Source organism: Alternaria ethzedia (assembly GCF_023757985.1).
Source record: "Alternaria ethzedia strain BMP 0044 chromosome Unknown scaffold_3, whole genome shotgun sequence".
Taxonomy (NCBI): domain Eukaryota; kingdom Fungi; phylum Ascomycota; class Dothideomycetes; order Pleosporales; family Pleosporaceae; genus Alternaria; species Alternaria ethzedia.
The window spans coordinates 1,769,857-1,790,776 of NW_026056196.1; the positions used below are offsets into that span (position 1 = coordinate 1,769,857).

At 53.2% G+C, this 20,920-nt stretch overlaps 7 protein-coding genes across 7 annotated transcripts; 2 read left to right on the top strand and 5 right to left on the bottom strand.

Annotated features, from left to right (window-relative positions):
* Nucleotides 1-240: 240 nt before the first annotated feature.
* J4E87_002082 (uncharacterized protein) lies at nucleotides 241-1,589 on the bottom strand (the record flags this gene model as incomplete). The annotated part of the gene is made up of 3 exons (XM_049373721.1): nucleotides 241-665; nucleotides 712-1,211; nucleotides 1,264-1,589. The coding sequence occupies 3 exons, from the start codon at nucleotides 1,587-1,589 to the stop codon at nucleotides 241-243; spliced, it is 1,251 nt and encodes a 416-aa protein (XP_049237091.1).
* Nucleotides 1,590-2,713: 1,124 nt separating this feature from the next.
* J4E87_002083 (uncharacterized protein) lies at nucleotides 2,714-4,042 on the bottom strand (the record flags this gene model as incomplete). Its single annotated transcript, XM_049373722.1, has 3 exons — nucleotides 2,714-2,973; nucleotides 3,122-4,014; nucleotides 4,035-4,042. The coding sequence occupies 3 exons, from the start codon at nucleotides 4,040-4,042 to the stop codon at nucleotides 2,714-2,716; spliced, it is 1,161 nt and encodes a 386-aa protein (XP_049237092.1).
* A 1,220-nt stretch (nucleotides 4,043-5,262) lies between these two features.
* J4E87_002084 (uncharacterized protein) lies at nucleotides 5,263-6,375 on the top strand (the record flags this gene model as incomplete). The annotated part of the gene is made up of 1 exon (XM_049373723.1): nucleotides 5,263-6,375. One exon carries the CDS (start codon nucleotides 5,263-5,265, stop codon nucleotides 6,373-6,375), a length of 1,113 nt encoding a protein of 370 aa, XP_049237093.1.
* A 6,356-nt stretch (nucleotides 6,376-12,731) lies between these two features.
* J4E87_002085 (uncharacterized protein) lies at nucleotides 12,732-13,440 on the bottom strand (the record flags this gene model as incomplete). The annotated part of the gene is made up of 2 exons (XM_049373724.1): nucleotides 12,732-13,284; nucleotides 13,361-13,440. 2 exons carry the CDS (start codon nucleotides 13,438-13,440, stop codon nucleotides 12,732-12,734), a joined length of 633 nt encoding a protein of 210 aa, XP_049237094.1.
* An 855-nt stretch (nucleotides 13,441-14,295) lies between these two features.
* Nucleotides 14,296-15,812, top strand: J4E87_002086 (uncharacterized protein; the record flags this gene model as incomplete). The annotated part of the gene is made up of 2 exons (XM_049373725.1): nucleotides 14,296-14,854; nucleotides 14,905-15,812. 2 exons carry the CDS (start codon nucleotides 14,296-14,298, stop codon nucleotides 15,810-15,812), a joined length of 1,467 nt encoding a protein of 488 aa, XP_049237095.1.
* Nucleotides 15,813-16,298: 486 nt separating this feature from the next.
* Nucleotides 16,299-18,421, bottom strand: J4E87_002087 (uncharacterized protein; the record flags this gene model as incomplete). Its single annotated transcript, XM_049373726.1, has 9 exons — nucleotides 16,299-16,385; nucleotides 16,467-16,627; nucleotides 16,699-17,009; nucleotides 17,067-17,288; nucleotides 17,360-17,443; nucleotides 17,521-17,705; nucleotides 17,761-17,902; nucleotides 18,088-18,255; nucleotides 18,414-18,421. The coding sequence occupies 9 exons, from the start codon at nucleotides 18,419-18,421 to the stop codon at nucleotides 16,299-16,301; spliced, it is 1,368 nt and encodes a 455-aa protein (XP_049237096.1).
* Nucleotides 18,422-19,096: 675 nt separating this feature from the next.
* J4E87_002088 (uncharacterized protein) lies at nucleotides 19,097-20,712 on the bottom strand (the record flags this gene model as incomplete). Its single annotated transcript, XM_049373727.1, has 2 exons — nucleotides 19,097-20,028; nucleotides 20,079-20,712. 2 exons carry the CDS (start codon nucleotides 20,710-20,712, stop codon nucleotides 19,097-19,099), a joined length of 1,566 nt encoding a protein of 521 aa, XP_049237097.1.
* Nucleotides 20,713-20,920: the final 208 nt, after the last annotated feature.

The window sequence follows — 20,920 nt, forward strand, 5'->3', positions numbered from 1 at the left end:
TGCTCCGGGAACATGTGGAGACGACATGGCACGAGCTCCCTGCCAAAAAAAGATGCCTCGCGCTCTCGCGCCTCACTGGCAAAGGAAGACATGTAAAGGCACAATTGACTTTGTGAACAATCGATTCCTGCCCAAGAGTAAGCAGAACTCCGTCTACATGGTCAGGTCTAGGAATCACGCTGTTACCGAGTGATCCGATGCAAGGAATATCCCACGCGACTATTCAACACTGCTGTACATCTATAGCTTCTCCTTCAAGCTCGACTTTAATCTCCTCTCGACGGCATCAAGATATTCATTGGTGGTGACCCAAGACGCCCGGTCCTTCTTTCCACACGCAAGGGCCAGATCCTTAGTCATGATCTTGTCGATATCCACAGTGTCCACGCAAGCCTTCTCGAGCTGCTCGGCGAAAACGACGAGCTCAGGTGTGTTGTCCAGCTCACCACGCTTGGCCAGACCTTGTGTCCAGGCGTAGATGGAGGCGATGGGGTTGGTGGAGGTCTCGTTGCCCTTTTGGTGTTCGCGGAAATGGCGGGTGACGGTACCGTGCGCGGCTTCGGCCTCGAAGGTCTTGCCGTCAGGGGTGATGAGGGTCGAGGTCATGAGGCCGAGGGAGCCGAAGCCTTGGGCGACGATGTCGGATTGGACGTCTCCGTCGTAGTCTAGGAATGTCAGTGAAGTCAGAATATTGGTAGGATGGACACGCACTCTTCATGGCGATGATGTAGCCACCCTCGCTCTTGATCATTTGGGCGACCATGTCGTCAATGAGGCGGTGCTCGTACCAGATCTTGGCAGCCTCGAACTCCTTCTTGTACTGGCTGTCGTAGATGGCCTGGAAGACATCCTTGAATTTGCCGTCGTATGCCTTGAGAATGGTGTTCTTGGTGCTCATGTACAGCGGCAGCTTCTTGTCGAGCGCCATCTTGAAGGAAGCGTGTGCGAAGCCGGAGATGGACTCGGTGGTATTGTACTGGGTTTGCGCGACGCCGCCTTCCGCTGGGAAGTCGTAGACCTTGATGACCTCAGGCTTGCCGCCCTTGGGTGTAAAGACCATCTCGAGTGTGCCCTCGCCGGGGATAACGCGGTCCTTCGCACGGTACTGGTCGCCGAAAGCGTGGCGGCCGATGATGATGGGCTGCTTCCAGCCAGGCACGAGTCGGGGAATGGTGGGGATGACGATGGGCGCGCGGAAAACGGTTCCTCCTCTGTAGTATGCTGTCAGCCATGTGTCTTCCTTTGCTCCAGTGTGCGCCATACAGGTGGTTGCGGATGGTGCCGTTTGGCGACAGCCACATCTTCTTGAGCTTGAACTCCTCGACGCGCTGCTCATCGGGGGTGATGGTCGCGCACTTGACGCCAACAGAGTATTTCTTGATAGCTTCGGCGGCATCGAGCGTAACCTGGTCGTTGGTCTCATCACGGTAGGGCAGGCCCAGGTCGTAGTACTTGAGGTCGATGTCGAGGTATGGGTGGATGAACTTGTCCTTGATGACCTGCCAGATGATCCTGGTCATCTCATCGCCGTCGAGCTCGACCACAGGGTTCTTGACCTGGATCTTCTTGATTCCCTGCGAGGACGCCATCCTATACTGTCCAATTCGAGTGTATAGGCTGGGTGCTGGTGTTGGGGCGCTGTTTGCGGATGTTCGTCGCGGGCTCGAAAACTGGGCCGATCTCGCAGCAGTCTGGGAAGCTAGGCAGCGCGTCGCAAAGGAGCACGTCTGGCGGTGGGGGAGTCGTGCGATGGACGTCGCAGCGCGGAAAGCGGCGGGCGCAGTAGTCGCAGGCCTCATGGCGAATGGGTGGTGTGGTATAACCTCGGAAAGACGAATCCAAGGGAGTCCAGAGGGAGTTTCTTCGCTACCGGCCGCGGTCCCGATTGCGCAATGCGGCGAAGATACTCGGCTGATAGGACGGGCGGCAGCCTCTAGTCGACGGAGTTGCTAGCGGGGTAACGAAAGCCGAGGAATTCTCTCTCTTTAATCTTGGACTGCTGAACATGGCCCAGACCAGCGAGAAGCACGTCGCTCGGTGGAACGGCTAATACCCCACAGGCGCATTGTGTAGGCGCGAATTGATTGCTCCAACGGGCGGCAGATACTCCTTCGTGGGCTGTCATGCGCGAGCTCTCATCCTACAGCGCGGGGCACGCCTGTCATATGACGCGAGCCCGCGCTTGACGTATTGGCGTGGTCATGGCACGACATGGCTTCTGCAATGACACTTGATCGGCGGCGAGTGTTTGCGGTTGAGCGGTGCAAGTTCAGGACCGACGCAGTATGGGGCATGAGGTGGTATATGTAAGTTCCTTCCCTGCATTCGGATCCCCTCAAAACAACACGCGCGCGTCGCGGCTGCCGGATCCGCTCCGACTCGACGCGCCCACGACTTCTGTCATTGGCCGCCTGAGCAGATTTACTTTTGCTACAAGACGTGGCGTTGATCGAGCTGCCTGACTGGATCGAGCACTCCGACACCGCAAAAGAGATGGAATTGAATGTGACAATCGTCCATGTTATTTGGTTGGACGTGCAGACGACATGATCCCCAATCTAAAGAAGTCGCAGAGGCCTGCAGCTCCGTACACTCCTTCACAGCAGCCCAGACCCAGCATCCACATCTAAGACCGGTATTCGCGCTTGTCTAATATCCAAAGGTCTAGTTGTCCTCTATACTCCCATATACTCTAACCCGTCCCCCCTAGCTCTCACAGCTTCGCGAAGATCTTGTGTAGACGCATGATGCTACTTCCTTCATCACGTCTGCTGACTTCACCCGAAGTGACCATTGATTCGTCCATTGGATCGTCCACTGGATCGGCCGGTGCCTCCTGGTATGCATACGCGAGAATGCAAAGACTTCCTTTGCCTTCGCACTTGAAGACGCGAACTGCATTGATGTACATGTTGCCCAGATCGGCTTTATGCTGAACCAGCATGTATCCATAGCCTCGCATGTTGGGAGTGCCTGCCCAAAAGTTAGCCGGAAGTCCCTTCCAGTTCGGAAATTGGGAGACTGCATGGTCTCAAGTGAGCTCCGGTGGTTTTGCCATTCTACAATGAACACGACAAAATCCCGGTGACGCTCTGGCCCTTCTGGTTTAGATGCAACTTACCCAAAATGGCATGAAACTCATTCGTGCCGGATCCGAAAACTTCTCCCGGCCACCCTGTCAATACCAGGTTCTTGTCAACGAATACTTTCCGACATACCGCTCGGGTTTGTGGATTGGTAATAGCGACCGAGATGAAATATCGAAGACCTCTGATATTATGACCATTCTGCTCGGCGAATGTTTTCCATGTGATCCAACCCACGTCGGAGAATTGGTGAAGTTTCGGCATATCATCTCGTGTCAGGGGTGGAACTCGTTCCTGGCCTGCCTGCATAGGGCCTTTGCGGTTCATGCCGATTACGACTCCGTCCTTTGTATTGATGGACATAGTGTAATCGGCACCTGTGCACCGATACTCTTTACCCCCCTCGCTGTCGACAACGTACATTTGTTCGTCGACGTCCTCTTCGTCAGTTGGGTCTTCATGCACGATACTGAGGACTGTATTAGGGCCCTCTTCCTCGTTGAAGTTCGTGTACTTGGAAATCACAAGACCCTCGAATACTTTCTGAAGACCCCAATACTCGTTGTCCAGGTCGTGATATTCTTCATTAATTTCATCCGGAGGGAACTGATACCAGTTCCAATTCTCGAGGTCTTGAGCAGTCTGGAAGGGTGATTGTGCTTTTACTTGGGGAGGAACAAAGTGAATGGCGACATCGCTGTCAGAGTGGTGCATCGCCCACTCGAGCATGCACCCCTTGTTTCTGCAATCCTGGTAGACTTGGTCGGTCGCTGGAGTCACTCGCTCCTCTGAGTCAGATTCAGAATCAGAGTTAGGAGGCCTGGGTGACGACGGGTCCGATGGAGAAGGCGGATCAGCGGCGACAAGTATCTTATCGAGCGCACCCGGGAGCGAAAGGTTGGCGGTAAGAGAAACGTCATTTGCGCAACTAGAATCAAGGTTAACTACAACGACATGTAACCAAACAGATTCGGTACATGGTAGAAAGTCCCGCTCAAAACAGCTACTCAAATAAAGTCACCATACCTACTTTTGACAGACCTCGCCTGCAACAGCAGCGAAGAGGATCGACAACCAGAGGAATCCTGAGATCCACATAATCCAAGACAATCGATGGTACAGCTGGGGGGAGAAGTGAGGGGTGGGGTAGTGAGAGACATACATATCGGGGGCTTCTAATCAAGATAGGCCAGTGCTTGTTTAGCGCGGCGCCTGCCTTTTCCTTCACTAGAAATAGACTGAGGAGAACTGGAAAGTAGATTTCGAAACACAATTCTCTCACCAAATCATCGTTTCTATCGCACTAGACCTACAATGAGATACTCCCTCGACTGGCGCTATATACTATCACAACCAGTGGTAAAGCTTTGCTTATCAAATCGCTCTCTTCATCTCACATCTGACAAGATCGGCCACCAGACATCACCACAGGCCCGCGCGGATAAGAGGTACTTAGAAACGCGGCAATGCTGCTTTCGCTAGCAAAAAGGGCGTGTGGACCTGACAATCGCAGAAGACTACGGGCAAGAGTTTGAACTGTCATATATCAGCTTATATCTGGCCAATACAATGTCTCGACAACGACTACGAACTTTTACATCCTCGCTTCCGACGCTTTCATCACCCCATACGAGCGCACTTCATCAGTGTAAACCAAGTACACATCTTCACGTAGTGTCAGAGCTATGGCGACACTTCTGTATGCGCGACGTACCTCTGAGCTGCCACGCTGCACACCGCTTTGACCTAATTACGACATATCATCGCGACATACCCAAGCTGAGCAAAGGACTGTGACATCAGCTTGTTCAATTTGCATTACGGGATGATAAGCAGTAACAGAGAGCCGCCCCAGCTCTCAGACCTCACGCTCTACCTCTCTCCCGATCACGGGAGCTAGCTCAAGGAAAACTTCGCGGTTTCTCCCCCGCCCAGCTAGCCTCCGCGCTCCTCTTCTCTCTTTTCACTTTCACGGTGAACCAGACCCTGAATCTAGCACCTCTCTAGCGGCAGTAGCCTAAATCCCCGTGCACACTATCCCCATTGCTACAACACTCCATGACCAAAACATGTGACCCTCGTCAGCAATCAATTTCCCTCTCTCCTCTCCTCTTATTCGCGCTCCCTGACCGCCCAAAGACCACCGCAAATTTTCAAACGAAAAAAAGAAAAAGATATGACCCGCCCTAAAGGCACCCCAAACAAGCACCCCCGACCATCCAAACCCAAGCCGGTCAAGCAACCCCGACCCATAACGCCCAAGAAACCACGCACATACGGCCCCAAACCCATCCCTGGACCCAACGGCAACAAGCTAAAACAAGCACAATACTTCCGGTTTGCCAAAAACGATGTAGCCATCTACCACTACCGCGCCTCCTTCATCTCAGTCGCTAAACTACGTTCGCTGCTGAACCGGCCAACGCACGGCTTCGTCTGCGCGCTCCGATCCGACGACCCGTTCCGCAAGAAACCCGTTCCGGCTGGTGACGAAATCCCACCGGGGTGTCTCGAAGTCGGCTACCTGGCTGATGTCTTCCAGCTCGGTGGCTCGGCGCTCGGATTTCGCACGGGGGATAACGTGGTAGAATGGCTGTGTTTCGATCGCGGTATCAAGGCTAATATTCTGGATAACCTCGATATCGACACGCCGATGGCGAAGATGCTGTTTGAGCATGTCGCTGATATAGGGAGATCGCCGACGACGAGTAAGTGCTCAAGGAGGTTGGTTTGGACGGAGCATAGGGATTGGTATGATGCTTTGGAGAGGGCGGGGAGGATTCCGATGAGGGTTGGGGTGAGGTGGACGGGGTTTGGGGAGAGGTTGAGGGAGGAGCATTTGAGGAAGTGGGTTGAGGCTGGGGGGACGCTGGATGCTGAGGGGGAGATTGTGCGCGAGGGGCCACTGACTACTGAGGCGGAAGTCGTGCGCGATGAGACTCTGACCACTGAGGCGGAAGTCGTGCGCGGTCAGCAGGATCAAGAAGTTGGTGGGACACTGGTCACTGAGGCGGAGGCCCTGCCCGATGACAGAGCAGAGACCATCACGCAGGCTCATCAGCGCGACACCAATAGCCCGGAGACGATCGGTCGGCGCACGCCTGTGTTCCGCGATGAACTGGCCAGTCAGCACTTCGCGTCGCCGCAGTCCTCCAAGTCGAACAAGTCGCGCTCGTCGGGCACTTCTGTACTCAGCGACCGGAGTACGAACATGCGACAGAAGGAATCTCTTCCGTTGCTGCCCGAGAAGTCGAAACAGGAGCTACTACTAGAAGGTAAGTACGTTTGATTCGTCTCCCCTTGGAGAAGGCTTTGAAAGAACGCCATCGTAGCGAAGGCATTGCATCGGATCTCTTAGCCTTCTACTTGTACAATGATACCCGGGGCTTGCTCAACTAGCAATCTATTAATGTGTAATTACGAAGAAAGTCCCCATTGAGCACAGCCCGACCGGCTAGGAACAAGTCGTATCACCATTGTGGTTTTGGTAACGCGCTCTAGCTCTTTGTGTGATTTACCAACAGATTTAAGTCGTTTACGCATGACCAAGAGTATTTTGAACCACACCAAGCCGGTCTGGGGAAAAGCTGCACACCCTGGAGCCTACCTTGACGTTGAGTCAACCACTTTGGTGGATTTTGTCTTGATGTAGTCCGCAGGCCTGTTCAGGTTTTTTCGTGTATGAGACGATACGATAGACAACGCGTGGTTGTCGGGCTTGAGGAGAGTACGTCGTAGCAGTCTGGCTAGGTTCGGGGGCGTTCGGGCGTTACAGCTGTAACCTCGAAGGTCATGCTAAGGACACCTGCGTTATATCTGTATCGTGGTACGTGTATCCAGGAGGAGTCTGATAGTATTGCGCGGTCCAGTCTGATAGTATTGCGCGGTCCAGTCTCTGGGTTATCGGAACGTGTTTGTCGAGTGCTTGAGCGCGACCGTATGCGGCAAACGTTGATAGGTCGTATTCTTTCGTCTGAGCCTTTCCTGGACACGAAGACGATGCAGTAAAGATTTAAGACTAGATTGGCGAGTGTTGACGCATGGCGTTCGGTATTCTAGATGTAGCTGGACCTCGTCAGCATCCAAGTTGAAGCAGACCGTCCATGTGCGTCCTCTTTCTTCGAATCGATGACAATACAGAACAAAAACCAGATCCTTCGAGGGGTGGAGCAGAGGAGGGCTTCCAGCCAACTGTCAAGACATTCGTGAGGCTCACGACTCCGGCTCCGCAATAAGCAAAGTCAAGGGAGGAAGTGGGCCGCTTCGCCAACTCAAAGGATCGGCATCTGAAGCGCACGAGCTTCTACCACAACTTCTATTGGTCGCCTTGCTTCCAAAAATCTCATTCACTCATGTCATTCACGCATGCCGTGTCGACTGGTGTTACCGAACGCCGCGCAGTCGGCAGGAGTACATCGTGGTGTCCGTCCCGGCTTAGGGCGTAATCGGATCGGCAAACAGGGTTACGACTTCGGAAATTACGAAGCCTCACTTTTTCACAGAACCATTTGTGAAGGTGCGTTTGTGGAAGAAGTTGGTAAGACTAGAGCAGGTACTGGGTCTTAGCAAGACCTGCATATGATGCGCTGCATGCATTTTGCCGCGATCAACAACGGCGAACGCGCATTGACAAGGACGGTTGACGTGGCACGCGAGATCCACGGTTCGTGCTCGGAATGCCGCTCGTGGCGAATTTGTGATGGCACTTTGCTGAAGATGTTGCAGGCCGCATGTACAGATTGCGATCAAGCAAGAGCAAATAGTGTTCCTCGTCACTTCGTTCGGCTGCGTTCCGCCTCGACTTCTAAGAGCGTGAAGCCTTGTGCCTATTGCATCCATCTTTGTCCGTCAACGAGACAGCCATCGTGTCCAACCACCGGATGAAGCGTGTGCTGTTCACAGGATTTTGCCGTTGTGGGCTCGGTCGCGGTGTGATGGTGGTGGCGTGGGACCATGGAATGAAGCTGACGCGATTAACTGACACAGAACAGCCATCTGTAGAAGGGATTTCCCTGTGGAAGTATCTGAGTGGCCACATATAGTAATCGTTAGCAGAATTCGTGCCAATTGTCTCACACGTAGTCCCGCTGACCCATGCTCCGGTTCTACTCTTCGAACAGGGCAGACAAGGGCTGAAGGCAGCTTACTAGTCTGTGGCGAGTGGGGGTTTGGACGGTATCTTCCTTTGGGCGCATCGCCTATCGGGTCTCAATCAGGGTGTGCTAGACTCCATAGGCATGGAAGACGTCACAGAACGCATTGCCTGATACCCTCCCATCTCCAGTGTGCCAGTCGTCCGTCGTCGTTGCCTATTCGAAGAGCCATTGCTCTGCAAAGTGACAGCCCAGTGACAGTCGTGAATTTTGTCAGGACACGTCTGCAGGATTGCTAGCTGACCCTAGGGACACGATGTTGTCGAGATTGTCGCCCCGAATGATCACAACCGGGCTGAGCCTTGTCAATGTCCGGTGAACAAGGCCTTAAACATGTCAAAAGCTATACGAGATCGGAGAGCAGTCGTACGATAGAGCAGAGTGGCAGCGGGGCGACTTCTCGGGCTTATGATTTCGGCCGCTTTAACGAACAGTTGTTTTTGAAAGAGTTGCTCTCTGCCGGAAGCGGTAGCCGTACCTTGCTTGTCAGATCCTACCTACGATCATCCGTCCCTGAAATGCGCTTTCTCGTCAACACTAGGTGCATTACTTCCAAGCCGCTCGGATCCCCTGCATTGCTACTGTATAGTCACGGTAGGTACGCTCTCTGGTCTTGCGTTAGTTGCGGAGTACCTCGGGTTGCGCCATCTTCCGCTGTCTTCCAGTAAGGCCGGTAAGTAGGAACCGCCGACTGAATATGGCGTGATCACGCATTCGATGTGCCCGGGGTTCCTCGTAGCCCGCGAAATGGCCGCAACCAGGTTTTGCCTCCAAACTCATAATGCCTCACAACATCCACTGCGTCGTGTCGTCTCATCAGTGACATCATGACGTAGGTCGACAATTTCGGGGACACCTTGACACCGGATGCAAGGTGAGGTGGCGTACGAGGCGACTGCATGGTGGATTCTGCGGGGTAGTCCGGTGCATAAGGTGCTGTAGGTACAGTATGTTGGCCACGACGATGGAATGCTTGTTGTGATGGAACCTAAACGCTCGGACGTTGGGCATTGGGCACATGTTCATGAAGTCGCACACGTGTACACGACTCATGCGGCGTGTGCAAGAGCCGAGACCGCCGTTAGGATGCAACTCCGGTGGTGATCCTGTACTTTCGAGCAATGATACGCGTTCGTTGAGGTTTGTTGGCCGCAAGAGATGATCTATGCCGAAGGGAACAGAACGCATGAACACCTCAGATGAACAGCTTCACAATCGAAGCGATAGCACCAGGTGTTGCTGAACGCTCTCTTCTTGCCATTGGCACCACATGCCGTAATCTATCACCTTTCCTGGTAGTGTCGAAGTAGATCATCAATGACAAGCGGGGTAAACCAGGCTCGCCTCACAGTGAGATAGAGTTGCCAGATGGTGTTGGCGCTTAGTCCGTCTGCTGTGGAAGAAGCCCAAGGGCTCGGGTACCGTTGTTGCGTCAACCAAGGTACATGATGGTGGATACTATAGGGTCTCGGCTCGGCTCTTGGAATATTCAAAACCTGGAACATCCCCGTAGCTGGATGCATTCATACCCATAGCAGCGCGTGCGGAAGGGATCTCCTGGATGCGATCGCGCCTTCGCTTAACAGATCTAGCGGTGAAGCCACGCTGGCCGAATTTAGACACCGCGACACTGTGTTCCTTCTGCTGTGCGATTACCGTGGGGCGACTGGGTGTCACCCATCGTGGAAGTTGAGCCGGGGTATGATCGGCGTCGAGGTTTCTCCGCTAGAAACCTTTGGCGCCAAGTTCATCGCATCTGGAAGAACAGGTTGAGCCCGCTGGCTTGGAACTGCAAGAGGGTGTGGGAGTATCACATATCGCAAACCCCTTTGGAGCGTTTGGTGGCGAAGAGATCGTCTTTAAGCATCCGTAGTTGTCGCGAGAGACCATCCATCTGCAGACGTGGCAGCTGCGTTGGCCGCTCCAGCAATTAGCGCCGAGATGCGAAGCATAACGAAACCGCAATAGTCCTCCAAGAGTAAGAGATATACCACAAAATGCAGTGGGAATTCCGTGAGTGGTCAATTGCAAAGGGTGCTGCAAGACCCGGTCTTAGTCGCTGCCCAATGGCGGTGATTGGGCTTTCGAGGCGAACAATGAGGCGGACGCGTCCACGCCCAACGGGGGACTTGGTCGCAGCCGATGCATCGCATCCTCATCCGGACTGGAACCGGTGTAGATAGAGTGTATGCAACCGATTCCCCAGTCGCAAGGCTGCGAGTCAGATGTATAAGTCCCCAGCGCGCCCAACCTTACCATCATCCCCAGCCCGCGAACATCGAGTCCAGCCAACATTGCAATACCCTGCCGACGTGACCATCCCAACACCATCATCATGGCTGTGCCCAACTCGTACTTCGTGCCAGGCTTCGGCATCTCAAGAGCCGTTATTCAGAACGAGATACGCTATCATTGCGGCCCGGATGCGATTGTTCGGCCCTACACCTTCCAGGTACTTTGCAATGGTGGTTGTTGAGTATAGCAGAACGCTAATGGTGTCGACAGGGACGCGACGGATTTCTGATAACCACCATCGGACCACCGCTGACCAAGGTAGCTCAAGCATATCCTTACTTTGTGTATGAAGGCTGACTTGATAGGCACAAATCGATGACCTAAAGATGTCTTCCTTGGAATACGAGGAGAAGCAGTCTCGCATCGCCGACGAATCCCACGTCTTCGTAAACGCACCTATCCCAATAAACCAACGCATAAGACGAAGTACATGATCGCGGCGCAAGAGACAACCTTGATTTCACTTCGTGCCATGGTCTAGGAGTTCGAAGAGCATGCGCCCTATACCCAAATTTCCGTTTAATACGTTCACCTCTTTCTCGTCAAGTATTCTTTAGCGTGCATTTATCCCTGGGCGGACCGACTGATGAGTTATGGTATACGGACCATTATGATGTCTCGAGGCTTCGAGTTGGCGTTTCGGTTTTGTGGGGAGGATAAATTGGCTACCACGTCGCTGTTGACAATACGTGAGATGCATTTCGCTTTAATGCAGAAAAGAATGTCTGTTCCTTCATGATATGCTCCAGTTTGCAGTCTTGTTACCATGTGACGCCCTTCTTCCAACGTGAAAACCTAGATCTGGCGTTTCCGGGGATACTGCGCGTAAGGAAGACATCGTCTGCTCTTGGTTCTTGGTTGAGAGTTTCGTAGGATGCCCCCGAAGTGGTTTCAGTCGTCGAATCTGTTGCCTTCGTTGGCTGAGTGTGAGCCTGAGGTCTGTCTTTTGGCATTTTCAGGCAGCCAGGGCTACGAAACTAGATGAGCGGAAATGCGAACGAAGAGTGCCTGCCTCAGCACTTGGGCGCCCGCCCCATGATGTATTCACAAGGCAACTTGGCGAGTCGGACCTGGACAGCTGGACTGGTGCCACGTCGCCGATGGATTTGACGTGTATACATTCGTAGCGACGAGAACAAGGGCACGACAAGCGTCGAGGAGTTGTTGAGTTGTGATGATGAGGCGGAGCCTGAGCCAGCAGGACGCAGGGACGGATGGCGTGTGATTGGCGCGCATGTAAGCGAGCCAGAGGCTGGTGAAGTGTCGTCACAGCTCAAATGATGCAGCAGTCGTCACATCGCGATTTGAAACAGCGCATAGCTGGATGAGAGCGACGTTGGCATGGTCAAAATAGAGTTAATGGTTGAGTGTCGACCGTATGGTTACCTGGTTCTTTCAGACATTTCCAAGGTTGACCCGACTTGTGTCTGAACGAAGCCGCTTTCTTCAAACGGAGATTCAACGTATTCAATACAAAGGCTTCTACTACCGGTTCATCGGTGAAGCACTTGTGAAGCTGCAATGCGCTGTTGGTCTTTAGTTGGATTCTGCGAAGGCCAATACTTTAGTTTTCTGAATTGCTCTTAACCCTTAGAGGACTAGTGCGCTTCTGAGGGATGAGAGTCGATAAATTTTCACCCGTCTTTCATGCTCTCATCTAACACATCTCTATGTCCATGAGTGTGCAAAGCGCTTAAAGCAGTCGCTGCATGTAGACTGGGCGTGCCGTCGAATGCGTCTCTCCCTAGTTGTGCTGTCGGCCCCCACCTGAACCCCGCTTCCCCGCTCAGCCATGCCCAAGCTGGCCTCATCACCCTCTCACATATACGCTCAGATTACTCAATCCTTCATCAATCAGCAAAACAGCAAATTGAAGGCACTTTGGCGTACGTTTGATCCAGTCTGCCTACTCAACGCTTACTAATCCAAATTCTAGGGAGTGGTTAACGCGCTGGCCTGCTAGTCCTTCACAGGAAAGTTAGCCAGTTCCTTCGGGAGCGTGTGTTCGAATCACACAGGTGTCGCATGAACCAATTTTTTTGCCGTTTCATTCGAGCCAAATGCATTGTTTTTGCTATTAACAGGATCTGGCACGCCTTGCAGGGGAGGGAATACTGTGATGCTCTAATGAATGTCCCTGTTCATGTGTACTGTTCGATGCGCTTGTATTCAATCATACTCTCGACATATTTACAAACTACATCATAGTACACATATCAGCCCCTTGACTTTTGGCGCCCTTCTCAGTCGTTGTCTTTGCGCTCGTCTTTGCAACGTCTTCCAGTACCTGCCTGCACAGCTCCCCTGTCAGCGCGCTGCACTCAGCATAGTGATCGCACAGCATCCTCTGCGCCGCCTGCAGACCCTCGTGTGGCATGACACTCGGCCCCTTGCCCTTCTTATCCGGGCCATGCTCGGCTAACGTCCATTGTTTCCTCAGGTCTCGCTTCAACCCTAGGACCATCACAGGCAGGTTCTCGTCGTAGTTGAAGTGCTTATTTACGATCGGCAGCCATGTCGATGCAAGAGAATCGAGGGATGCGCGCGAGGAGATGTCGTAGCAGAGGATCACGAATTGCGGGTGCAGGAGAGTGTAGTTCTGGGGCGACGCAGTGTCATAAAACTGCAGCCTGTATGGACGCCCGTAGAGCGAGATGTCGAAGGCGTAGGGCTGGTCGATATCGCGTAGCTTGGGGAGTTCATACGGTGGGAGGTCGTCGCCCTGAGGCTGTACACCGAGTGACAGGCGACTGCGAACACGTCAGTAATGGTAGCAAGACGTCAATCGACATCAACTGTCACGCGAACCGCGCGCGCCGAACTCACGATAAGAACGTCGACTTCCCGACTTCCGAATCGCCCAACAGCAGAACGTTGACCTCTGGAGTTAGAGGGCTGTAATCCATCGCGAGTTCTGGTGGCCTCGCAGGCGCAATCGGATATCAAGGCGGTTCCATGTTTGCTTTTGCCAGTCGATGAAGGAGATGACGAACACATCTGGGCGCGGAGATAGGCGTTAGCTGCACAGTGTCTTGGCAACGAGCGCGAACGCGTCCTGGAGACAATCATCACTCGAACTCCTCATCCATCGCACATCTCAACTCGTAATCGCCAACATGCTACAGACATCCTCGCTCGGCTTGCAGGGACATCGCTATGCGACAACATAGATATCATTCTTCGCGCCATCCTAGCGTGCATCAGTTGCAGCCCTGCGCATTCTCCAGTTCTTCTTCCAGGTCTCACCCCAGACATACTATACATCTACTCGGCTGTGGGGAACCCAGTGCTTGATTCTGACAGCCTCGGAGCGATGCTTATCTGCAACTCACTCACGATCCTGTAGCAACAACCGCCGGTGCCTTGCTAACCCACATTCAACAGTCTTGGCAACGCCTTCGACACCATGGACCAGGAGTCTGGATCCTTTAGAGCATTTTCGCATTCGTTGGCCCACCACCAGCGCCATCATCCGGGTTAGAGTACATTTCGTGTGGCCATAGCAGAAGATAACAGTTCGGACCTGCTTAGAATCGTAGGGCAGGTACGCCAGCCAAGTACGCTTGCTGTCTTGGAGTCTTGGAGAACCGCCTCCCCATTACCGGATGAGGAAGCTGGCAGCAATGCTCTTCTCTAAGAGGCTCGCGACACATAGTACCAAGCCATCGACCTTGAATAAATAAGAACAGGATGGCGACAGTCTGTGTCTGCACGACTCTCAATTTCTACTCGTCGCAGCATTATTATTATCGCTGTCTGCCATGAAGGTCTCCACACTCCTCGGTCTGCTTCCCGGCGCTGTTCTCGCATCCGATGTCTTGAGCGTCGCATTCTACGCGAAGGAGAAGAACCAGCTCTACGACTTCATCTCGGCCAACAGCGAGATCGACTATGGCTGCCGCCCTGTTGTTATGGCTGCGGGTGGCGAGCACAAGCTGCACGCCGTCATCTCAGAGGACCATTTGGACCACTTCAAGCGAAGCCTGGACCCCGAGCTCGTACGCGTTGAGCTTTTGCACAACATGAACAAGCGACAGACTGTGACTGCACCCATTGGCAAGGGCGACCGCTTCAAGGGCGGAAAGGTCGCGCCCCGGGGTCTCGGTACTAGGAAGCCCAGCGAGTACGCTCAGCTTCAGAGCGCCGGTGTCTTCAATGCCGACGAAGTCTACACCGCCATGAAGGGTCTGGAGAAAGAGTACGGCATGTCCATTTTCACCACGCCACACAAGACCTACGAGGGTGCGAACATCATCGGTGGTGTTGCCAACAAGGCAGAGAAGATCAAGAAGGACAAGCAGTACATTTACTTCACTTCAGGTATGCATTGATCAATGAAGATACTGCATGTATCAAACTGACTCGAATAGGCATTCACGCACGTGAGCGCGGAGGACCTGACAACCTGATCTACTTCGTCTCTGACCTTCTTTATGCCAACGAGCACCGCATCGGTCTCACCTACGGCAACAAGAAGTACACCAACAGCCAAGTCAAGAAGGCTCTTGGTGCGGGAGTTGTCTTCATTCCCATGCTGAACCCAGATGGTGTGCGCCACGACCAAGCCAACAGCAACCTATGGCGAAAGAACCGCAACCCAGCCTCTGCTAGGCCCAACGAACCCCTCAGTGTTGGTGTAGATTTGAACAGGAACTTCGACTTCCTCTGGAACTTCACCGAGAAGTTTGACCCTTCAGTCTCCCCAGCTTCAACAAACCCAGCTTCCCAGGCCTTTTACGGTACCGCACCATTCTCCGAGCCTGAGTCGAGAGACATGGCTTGGGTGTACGACGAGTACCCCAACATCCACTGGTACATTGACGTCCACTCTGCTGCCGGAACTCTGCTCTACTCATGGGGAGACGACGTCGACCAATCCCACGACCCCAAGCAGAACCTGTTCAACCCTGCTTACGACGGCAAGCGTGGTATCGTCGAGGACGACCTGTACAAGGAGTACATTGACCAAGAGGACTGGGACAACATCCGCATCGCAGCCAACCGCACCACCGATGCCATGATTTCCGTTGGAGGCCGCGAATACATCCCTCAACAAGCTGTTGGCCTTTACCCTACTTCTGGCGCGACTGACGACTGGTCTTTCAGCCGATGGCAGGGTAACAAGAAGCTCACCAAGGTCTACGGATACACCATGGAGTTTGGTTACCCGACTAACTTCTATCCCACGAGCGAGGAGTATATCCAAAACATCATTGACACCAATGCTGGTTTCATGGAGTTCATTCTCGCTGCTGTTGAGATTGGTCTTAAGGCTTAAGTTTCCTTGCTTAATTTGTAATGGTAGTGAAAGGCGGCTCACGGTGCGAGCATGTGGTGGTGATGATGTCATGAGAAACGAGAGACGATGTGTAGTAGTAGTAGTAGTAGTAGTAGTAGTAGTAGTAGTAGTAGTAGTAGTAGTAGTAGTAGTAGTAGCCGTTGCGTTGTAGTATTAGGAAATCAACTCTTACCAGTCGCAACTTGGTACCTTCAAGACTTGACCTAACACTTGACTCATGCATGGCAACGTGCTTAGGATGATTGCGCAGTTCATTGGAACAAAAACCGTGCAGTATGCCGTAAGAGACTATCATTCGTCGTCATCGTTATCATCACCATCATGTACATGACCCATGCAGGTACAATCATCTCTTCGTCTTGCATGAACCCGAGCTCGCTCAACGCCCGATATCGCCCGTGCTTCACCATCCCCACAACTCCCGGCCCAACACCACCTCAGGTCATCAAAAGACCATCGAATCATCTACAACTCCATGATCTCCTTGGGAGCCCCCATATAGCTCAACGGTCCCTTCTTGACCATCAACGTCATAACTTCATACAGCGTATCCTAGAATGTATCCCGTCAGCGAAAGCCCCAAACCAGCATATACATAATCGAGCCAAGGAGAGTAAGGAAATAGAAACGCACAGCAGCAGCCATAGTGGTTAATTCGGCGTTGGTGTCGTAAGCGGGTGCTACCTCAACAATATCGGCGGCGATGAGGTTGATGCCTTCGAGACCGCGGATAATGGTGCGGAGTTCGCGTGTGGTCCAGCCGCCGGTTTCGGGGGTGCCGGTTGCGGGTGCGACTGTGCGTTCATACACGTTAGCTATGCCATCCAATCTATAACTCAACTCTCCCAAAGATTTAGTAACGTACAAGCAGGATCCAGCGTATCGATATCGATACTCAGATACACAGGCTTCTCCAGACCAACCCTCTCGCGGATCTTCTTGATGATGCCATCGGTGCCGATCTTGTCGACTTCACGTGCTTCGACGATTTCAAAGCCGCAGTAGCCGTCGTTTTCGTAGTCAGAGGGGCCGGACAGGGTCGTGCGGATGCCGGCGTGGATGTTGGTGTCGTTTGCGAGGAGGCCTTCTTGGGCGGCGTGGAAGAAGTAGGTGCCGTGGTTTATGCTGGCTTGTTCGGAGGGTGCGCCGCCGAAGACCTTGGGGCGCCAGGTGTCGCTGGTGGGTGTTAGCGGATATAGGATAGGGAGGTGATGAAGAAGGAGTGGGGCTTACAGATGGCTGTCAAAGTGGATGACGGTAATGGGGCCATATTCCCGGTTGATGGAACGGAGAAGAGGGAGTGTGATGGTGTGGTCGCCTCCCAGAGTGATCAGACGAGGGAGTGTCTTGCCTGTCTTTGAGGGACCGGGCTTGTTGGCATGTGTGTGTGGTGGGCGGCTCAACAGCAGGTTGTGGCCTTCCTCGATCTGCTGCAGCGCGTACGCGTTGTCGTATCTACACGAGCAAACGAGTTAGCACATCCTAACACAAGCTTCTCAAGCACGTAAGGACGTAAAGTAACTTACGAAGTAACGGGAATGTCACCGCAGTCCACAACTTTAGCCCACGAGTTGAACGGGTTCGCCGCGAGTGGAACGTTGTAGCCACCACTAAATCCAATTCTGCGTGAGCCTTTGGATCACGACACAATAAAAGTAAGCATGCGACTGCTTTTAAGGAAACATACTAGAGATTGAGGCGGCGGGAACCTTGTCTGATACCGCTGGGCCCGAAGCGAGCGCCTGGGCGGTAGGATGTGCCAGTGTCAAAGGGCGCACCAATGAACGCAATGTCGAACTGCGTGTTGCTGGAGAGACATGGGTGGTATGGAAGGCGGCCGAATGTGGATATGCCGGAGAAGATGGAATCGGCCTGCAGTCACGTAAGTTAGTGTTGTACGGCGTCGTTTCGAGCTGTCGATGCGTACTTGTTTGCCGCCATCACCAGGAAGTGTGTTGTACCACAGTCCCTCGTGAGGACCATTCAAAGGGTCTTGGTCGTGACCGTGATCGCCGTGCGCAGCTACCGTAGCCGCGAAGCTCAAAAGCGCGGGAGTGAACCTCATCTTGCTGGAGTCTCAGGATAACGATGGAGCGAAACTAGAGGAGAAGAGATGGATGAACAGATCTGGGGACCGCGGAGAGCTCGCAGTAAATAGCTGAAGATATCGAGCGCAACTCTATCAGTGACTTGCTTGACCAGCTCACGTTAGGTAAACTGCTGTTAGGTAAACAACCCTTTTTTTTGGAGCTACCCCTGCTCCATGATGATGTCGTCTGCAGGCATAGCACCGTACTGCCTCCAATCGGCTAGTAGCTTCTTGGAGAAGCCACCGGGCTCGATATTGCGTTGACGTAGGTTGTGAACTCGAAGTTGAGTGCTTCGCGCGTGGAGGCGAAGAAGTGCCGCAATGAGAATCGGACTGGACTATTTTGCAGTCAACTATGTCTCCCTTTTGAATAACCATCTGAATACCGTGATGGTCTCACCAGCTCTTCACCTCATCCTCGTACTCTTGCGCAACTTCATTTCACCGAGAACGACATGCACCGGCCGTTGCTGATCAATGTGGATACCCACCCCGCCATGCACGCATGTACAATGACGGGCGCCACGGTGATAAAACCCGGGGAATCCGACCAGTAACCTTCTCCATAGACGATATGTAACGCGGATATTCAGCAGCCTCGATCTCTGGGTATCGCAGCCTTATCTGAAGCGAGTCAAGACGCGTAGCAAAGTTACACTAGCTCATGCATGCAAGTGAGCTTTCCGGTGAGGTTGTTACGTAGTCTAGAGCTTTATACCTCTACGTAACGGTCTTTCGTAGCTGTTGTATGGTACGCGGATTGGTTCGATAAGAATTGTGTGATCCGGATGCATCCTTCAAGTGCGATCTCCGTGGCAGGTTAGGCGGTCGATTGATGGGCCGAGGTGCAGCGCATGCACGGTTGCATACATCGTTCACTCACGCGTTTCCAGTACGGGGTTCCATGCCATTGAGGAGGAAGCAAGGCGTGGGGTACGCAGCGATCGGGTAGCTGTGCGGAGGTGATGATGTGATGAGGAGTGAGGTTCGTTCGCGGAGCCAGGGTTCAGATACCGGCGGCACTAAAAACGTCTCGCTTAACGTATCGAGTAATTTTTGACACTTCGTGCATTGGTGGCTCCGGACAGCTATCTATCTCTATTCCGTGCGTCTACACAGTAAGACGCGTTGCTAATACCTCCGAGGTCCGATCGACCTCAATGATGCGAGGCCACTATCTGTGTACCGGCGCTGCTTCATCTGGAGGCACGCCCAGCTCCGCCCTGTCATCCGAATCCATCCGCTCGAAAGCTTTCTTGACTTGGTAGTCCCAGTTACTCCACGCAACGATCGCCCATTCTGCAAATCCAACAAGATACAGGGCGATGCATTGGCCTACCCATAAGCCGCCAAGACCCCAGCCGTGGAAAGCAAGCCAGATGCCGAGTGGCAAAGCTCCGCAGTAGTAGCTGACAATGTTTACCGTTGCTCCAATATGCTGTCGACCCATGCCTCTGAGAGCGCCTCCGCAGCTGCCATTGAGTCCATCTGCGATCTGGAAAAGCGCAACATAAGGCATTACCTTTGCAGTGAGCTTGACGACCTCCGCGTCGTCGTTAAAGATCTTGGCGTAGAAGTCCTTCACTCCCATGAGGACAGCGAGTACAAGCGCACCGAGCAACATGCTAAGTACCGCAGCCACGTTGGCAGCTCTGGCGGCGCCTTTGGCATTGCGTGCGCCGAGGAGGTTTCCGACACGCGACGAGGTAGCGACACCAACTCCGAAAGGAATGGTGTTCATAACTTGGTCCGTGGTCATGATGACACTTTGCGCGGCGAGTGGTATCGTGCCGAGTTTGCCTGCAACAAGCGCAACAATCTCAAACGCCCACCATTCCGTGCCGACATGTATAACTCCGAGCAAAGCAAGCCGTGAGAAGGTCCAAAGGTTTTGTAGACACTTACGGTCCCAACCGCCCCAGCATTGCCATCCGTCGACGAAGCGAGCATATGCGAGCAGCAAAAGAAAGGATGCCCAGTATGCGATGCCGGTAGCAAGCGGAGCGCCGAGGAGGCCCATCTGGAAAGTGTACACGAAGAGGTAGTTCAGACCGGCGCTGAGGGGGGAGGTAATCAAGAGGACGTATGTTCCGGGTCTCATAATTTCTGAGTACGTCAGCATGTGTTTCCGGATTGCGGCAGAACAAGAACCATACCTTGAGCCTGCATATACTTCTTCAACGCCTCAAAGTATACGTATCCGATACCACCTGGGGCAAGCACCGAGAGGAACCTTGCCGAGTCTCTGGCGATATAGTCCTCCTGGCCGAGAGCTTTGAAGAGCGGCTCGGAGCAGAACCACACGATAGCGATGGGTATGTAGAACAGTAGAAGAACGACGAATGCGCGCTGGAGGATGATACCCAGGTCATGTCGATTTTTGCTTCCGGTAAAACTGGCAGAAGCCAGCGTGTCGATCGCGGTCGTGCCGCCAAGAGCGACGAGCCAACCAGTAGCCATTGCGAACATATACGAGAAGGCAGCGGTTGCCAATGCTTCTGGCGAGAGGCGTCCGACGATGAGGACGGATACTGTTTGCAGTGAATTTTGCAACGCGTATGCTACGACCACAGGCAGTGATCCTTTGAACAGTACCCAGAATTCGTGGAGGATAAGTTGGGACTTTGATGCAGTGTCATCCTCGAGTTCGTGGGTTTCGCCAGTAGACCATTCCTCATGCTGCGAGTCTGGGAGAAGAGACGTTCGCTCATCAGGCGTGGCGTCATCTTGAGTCGTCTTCTTGAGGAAGTTTGGCAGCCATGACCGGTACTTATTCGCTTCGTAGCCCATGACGAGAGAGGTAGATGAAGAAAAACGAAGAGCGTGTGGAATGTGACGAGAGTCTCCCAACAACGAGGTCTGATATGTAAGACAAAGCTCTTCCACTCCAGCCCCGATACCCACAAGATGAACAAGGCAAAAAGCTCGCAAACCTTACATCACGCATTCTCTGCACATCCCGAATCCCCAGATAGACCCGGCATGACAGCACCTCTGA